The sequence below is a fragment of the Arachis ipaensis genome, chromosome B1, assembly GCF_059453495.1.
Source record: "Arachis ipaensis isolate K30076 ecotype BB chromosome B1, ASM5945349v1, whole genome shotgun sequence".
Taxonomy (NCBI): domain Eukaryota; kingdom Viridiplantae; phylum Streptophyta; class Magnoliopsida; order Fabales; family Fabaceae; genus Arachis; species Arachis ipaensis.
In genome coordinates this window covers 3706860-3712324 of record NC_142436.1, presented here as the reverse complement: position 1 = coordinate 3712324, position 5465 = coordinate 3706860, and the positions used below count along the sequence as shown (strand labels likewise).

General features: G+C 27.0%; 1 protein-coding gene across 1 annotated transcript; it reads left to right on the top strand.

The window, feature by feature from the left end:
- The first annotated feature begins 565 nt into the window (after positions 1–565).
- Positions 566–1332, top strand: LOC107645682 (putative calcium-binding protein CML44). Its single transcript, XM_016349788.3, has one exon. It carries the CDS (start codon positions 650–652, stop codon positions 1118–1120), a length of 471 nt encoding a protein of 156 aa, XP_016205274.1. The 5' UTR covers positions 566–649; the 3' UTR covers positions 1121–1332.
- The last annotated feature ends 4133 nt before the right edge of the window (positions 1333–5465 follow it).

Genomic DNA, 5465 nt, shown 5'->3' with positions numbered 1-5465 from the left:
AAAACGTCTTTTTTTTAAAGATATCTTTTAATAATTAAAATTTAACACATATAATCACTTAAATTATTATTTTTGTCAAAATTAGGTCAGATAAATTAATTTGACCGAAAAATAGTGAATCAAATTTTGAATTCGTCTAAATTAATATTATTTTTTTATAAAAAATGACTACAATATCCCTATTATATAAAATGACTAAAATACTCTTATTATATATATTAATTTTGAGAATTCTAAATTCTAACCCTTTTTTTCTCTATCGTTATAGGGTTAGAATTTAAAGTTTTCAAAAAATATATATAGATAGGGATATTTTAGTTGTGTTTTATAATAGGGATATTGTAGTAATTTTTTATAAAAAAATATTAATTTATACCGGTTTAAAAATTTAATTTATTAATTTTTTTGCTAAACTGATTTATCCAGTCTAATTTTAATAAAAATAATACAATTTAATTGATTATATGTGTTAAATTTTAATTTTTAAAAAATATCTTTAAAAAAAGATGTTTTTGACATCTTTATCTAAGTGGCTTCCTTATATAAAGGACCCTTCACGTATTGCACCAACACATAAACATAACCATATAACAATTGTGACTTTTGAAACTGAAACTATTGATATACCCTTTTACTCTCCTCCACAAAAATGTGTTCCTTAACCCACAATGACTTGAAAAGAATTTTTGAGAAGCTGGACAAGAATGGCGATGGATTAGTGAGCCTTGACGAGTTGAATTGGCTTCTAGACAAGACAGGAGGCTCCAGCACTAGCCTCCAGGAGCTAGAAGAGCATGTAGTTGGAAAGAAGAGCCTCAACTTGGATGAGTTCTTGTTCTTCTACGACTCCATGTTAAAGATCAACGACAATGGCGAAAACGAGGGCGAGGTTGAGGAAGTCGAAAGCGATCTTGCGAAGGCGTTTGAGGTGTTTGATTTGAATGGAGATGGATTCATAAGTAGCCAAGAGCTTGAGTGTGTGTTGAAGAGGCTTGGCTTGTTGGAACAACAGAGTGGGAATAAGGATTGCAGGGCAATGATTTTATCCTATGATACTAATTTGGATGGACAACTCGATTTTGAGGAGTTTAAGAATATGATGATGCTTACCACTTCATAATAATCCTTTTGATTTTGGTATTTGCTATATTATTGATGCATCTATCGAAAAAAAAAAAAATACTATTTATACACTAAAAATCAGTCATATCAATATGTATTTTATTTGAATGACCAATTCAGTAGTAAAATTTTGATGTATAGATGATATAATTAAGCCAAAATTTTTTAATGCATTTGGATAAAGAATACTTTATATATGTTTTTTGTTAGTAATACTTGGCATTAAAAAAGTAAGCTTCTCAAATATGAGAAAATTGAAACTAGAAAGAAAAATGAAGAACACATCTAGTAGTATGATTATTATACTTTAAAATGTAACAAGGATGAGCTTAAATAGCTTATTTAAACTCAATTAGTAGCATTGCATTTAGTAGTATCAAGAATTAGTATAAAAATTATGCTATGTTTTTCTCTGTTCTCTTTATTCTCTTCTTTCACAGATAGTTACAATTCTCAAATGAATTAGTGCACAGAAAAGTTTTCCGGTATTGTGGCAGAGAATGAAGATAGTTAGAAACATTACAAGGAAGATTATTATCAAGTTGAGAATCCACTAAGATCCAATTCTGAGACACAAGGCAGATTAAAGAATAACACCAATTCGAATTAGGGGCGTCCATAGATCGGATCGTATCCGCAGATCCGCGGTAAATATCCGCATTCGATCCGCACTCTTTGCGGATCGGATCGCGGATATCTGCTCTACATCCGCGTATTCGATCCGTAGATCCGCACTATAATAATTAAAAAATAAATAAATATATATATGTTTGGTATTATATTTACTTGTTTGTATGTTTTAGTTAGTAATTATTATTCATATATTGTATTATTTTATTTTGTTATTTAGAGAGAGTTTGATTAAAAATATTTTAGGAATAAATAAGTTTAAAAGTATGAAATAAATATTTTTATCGAATTCTTTTACATAGAAATATGATTAAAAAGAGAATGTTTAATTATGCAGATATATCCGATATCCAATCCGATCCGATCCGCAAACACCCCTAATTCGAATGACTTATCTGGCGTATGTGATTGGAGAAATTATAAATAATTCTTAAGAATTTAAAGATAAAAATATCATATTTTTATGTTTAGTTCAAAATTTAAAAAATTATTCTCAAACAAGTTTAATTCTAAAAAATTAAAATACCATTATTTTAATTCTCACCGGTATATTTGATTTTCATAGAAATAGAATCTAACTAACAAAATAATATTTAAATTACACACTCTTAGAGTTAGGAATGAAGAGATACCAAAGACAGAGTATGAGAAATTCATTAGTTAATACAAGGAGAAATAATAAATTTGATATATGAAACACTAATAAAAAATATTAATAAAAGACACTGATAATTTTAGCTAAAAAAAAGTTAGTTAGTCTTTGTTATAAAAAAAATTATTGGACATTTAGAATTTTGTTTCAACAGTCCTGCAAACTCTAGGGTGTTAAAAAAATAGAAGAATATTATCTGCATTACTTTTTTTTTTTTAATTTTAATTAGGGAAAGACTTAACTTTCTTAGCTCCAAATTAAAGAGAGCATCAAAAACCTTCCCATTCACATAGACATCTTGCCAACCTCCAAGGCATCATAGTATCGTTCAAAGTTCAAACCTAAACCCTGTCTCAACATATATAATGTGGTCTACTAATAAAGAGAGCTTGATTTAGACAAAAGGGCAAACACAAAGAACAAGTTACACGTGGAAGTGCAAAGAGATCAGAGTTTCAAAGGGGGGCTACACAAATTGATTCGACCTGAAATTTTGGTTAAGCCTGAAGTTTTTTGGATTGAGGTTAAATTTGTTTTTTTTTTTTTTTAAACGTTGGTTTGAATTATATTTTACATTAATTTGACCTCACCAAGTTTGTTTTTCATTAAACTAGTAATACATAATTACATACTAAAAAACTATATTATATATTGAACTAATTTATTTTACTTTATAAATTATAATATATATCAATCATGTTAGTACATATTAAAAATTAACTATCTATATATTTAAAATTTTTTTGCCACAATATCTCTAATTTAATAGGTGATATGTATCTTAAATGTCCGTTATACGAAGAGATAAAATTATAATTTATTAGGTTATATTTTTAGAATGTTTAATTTAGTTTAATATATTTTGATTTCGTTTATTTAGTTACTAAATTGAGTTTTATATTATGGGCTTAGAATTTTTCTTTATTTTAACCTAATAAAATATTATAAATACTTCATAAATTATAGTAGTTGTCATTTAGTAATTAGAGGTGTGAATTCCTTTTTGCTTTCGTGAGAAAATCATTATGTGAACAACTGAAATTGAGTTAGTCCATCTCTTGTTTTATTCAGGAATTGAATAGAAAATTGAGGAGTTCCTTCAATTCAATTTTCAAACTATGTCGTGGATAAGTTAGGTTGGATAGTTATTTATCCTTTTTTTCCGTATTAATAGGTTAAGAACTCTCGACATTTGTTTTGACTTTTGAACCCGTGACATTTATTTAACTAGATGAGTGAGTTAATCATTCAACTAATAAATTAATTATATATTAAAACTTTTTTTTTTCACAATATCCCCTAATCCGACAGGTAAAAAAATAATCCGTCGCAAATTGAAACTTCATTTAAAGGTTTGCCAATGTCTAATGAGTTGCTTATGTACAAAAAGAAATTTAAATTCCGATACTTATTTAAGTAGAATAATAAACTAACCACTAGATTAAGTCAAGTTAGTTATATATTAAACTTTAATTAGATCCAACTATTCTCACAACAATTAAAGTGGGCTAAACTCAACTTATATATGGGTTGATGAAAAATATTAGGTTGAGTTAGTTGGAACCCAAGTCTAACTCCATACATCCATCCCTAACCTAGCCGGCTATGGTGTATCTCTTGTATGTTAGTAAGATATACCATGTATGTATCTTACAAAATTAAAACGTGGTTGAAAGCAAGAGAAGTGTTGTTAAGACTTAAGAGGTCTGTGATGGCATTATGACAAATTATATGGAACAAGAATGCATTTAAATATCTTAATTTAATGAAAAGTAGAATTAGACAAGGTTGGTCAGCTGTCATTACATCAACCGCAATATCACAGCATTTCCGGTGAGTTTACAACTTTTGGGCCTCCATCAATTGTTCAAAAGCAATCATCATGAATTAATAAGCAGTCGGCAAAACCATTTATCATTGACTAAACTTCATCTTTTTTAAAAAGAAATTCAATAATTTATGATAACTACAACACAAACTTAGTATTTTAAAAATATAAATACAATATATTCTTTGGTGTTAACAAGCTAACAAACAAAGGAAACAAAAAAGAATTGAACTCGCAAATCTGCTATTGAATTCGCCGCCTCTGAATGAAAGACAATTGGATCGTCTAGTCCTTCTGCTTGAGTTAGGGATAGCAATAGAGCAAAATAAGGTGGTTATTTAATTATTTATATCCGCATTAAATATTTAATTTTTTTTCATTATCTACAAATATTTTAATTTTTGTCTGGTATCTAAACTCGTGAATATGTATATACTTGTCCTATCTTCACTCTGCCTCACTCTAAATAGGAAAGAGGAAAAACAATGTCGGAATAAAAAGAGAAACGACATTAGAACTGGAGAGAAGGAAGAGTTGAAGAAGATGGCATCGACATTCATCAAAGGAATAGAGTTACGAAAGAGAGGAAAAAATTAGCATTAGCAGAAACAGTAAGGCGGCAGAAAAAATGAAGAAAATGATTGATAAAAGAGATTAGGAGTATTTATAGGTTGGGTCGGATTTATGAATATCTAGACTCAAATCTAAAAGATTAATGAATCAATTTTGACAAATCTAAAAGTAATTTAAAATAAATTGGGTTAAAGCAAGTGGATTCAATATAATATCAGCATATATAAATTTATAAATTTTATATATTAAAGTAATAAAATTTTATTTTTAAAATTATATTTAATAAATATTATATCATATTTATAATAAAATAAATTATTTTAAAATAAAAATATTAATAATTTTATTTTAAAATATATGAAAAGACTATAGTATTGACGCAGTAAAAATTATTTTGATCATAGTAAAATAAAATTTTAAAATAACTAATTTCATTAATGTGCAGCTCATCTTAATTAATACAAAAAATATATTTTATAAATAAAAAAAATATAACAAAAAAAATCAAAATCATTTAAAAACGTTAATTAAAGATGAAAATGATATATATACTCCTGGATTCACAATTTCACACATCTTTTCTCTTCCTTAGATATAAGCAAAGCACACTTTTGCTCTATATTACTCTAATTAATTACATTCTTCCTCTCATACTTAAGT

What these genes read in the sequence shown, in the direction of transcription:
- LOC107645682 (XM_016349788.3), top strand. Translation starts at nt 650, where the DNA reads ATGTGTTCCTTAACCCACAATGACTTGAAAAGAATTTTTGAGAAGCTG.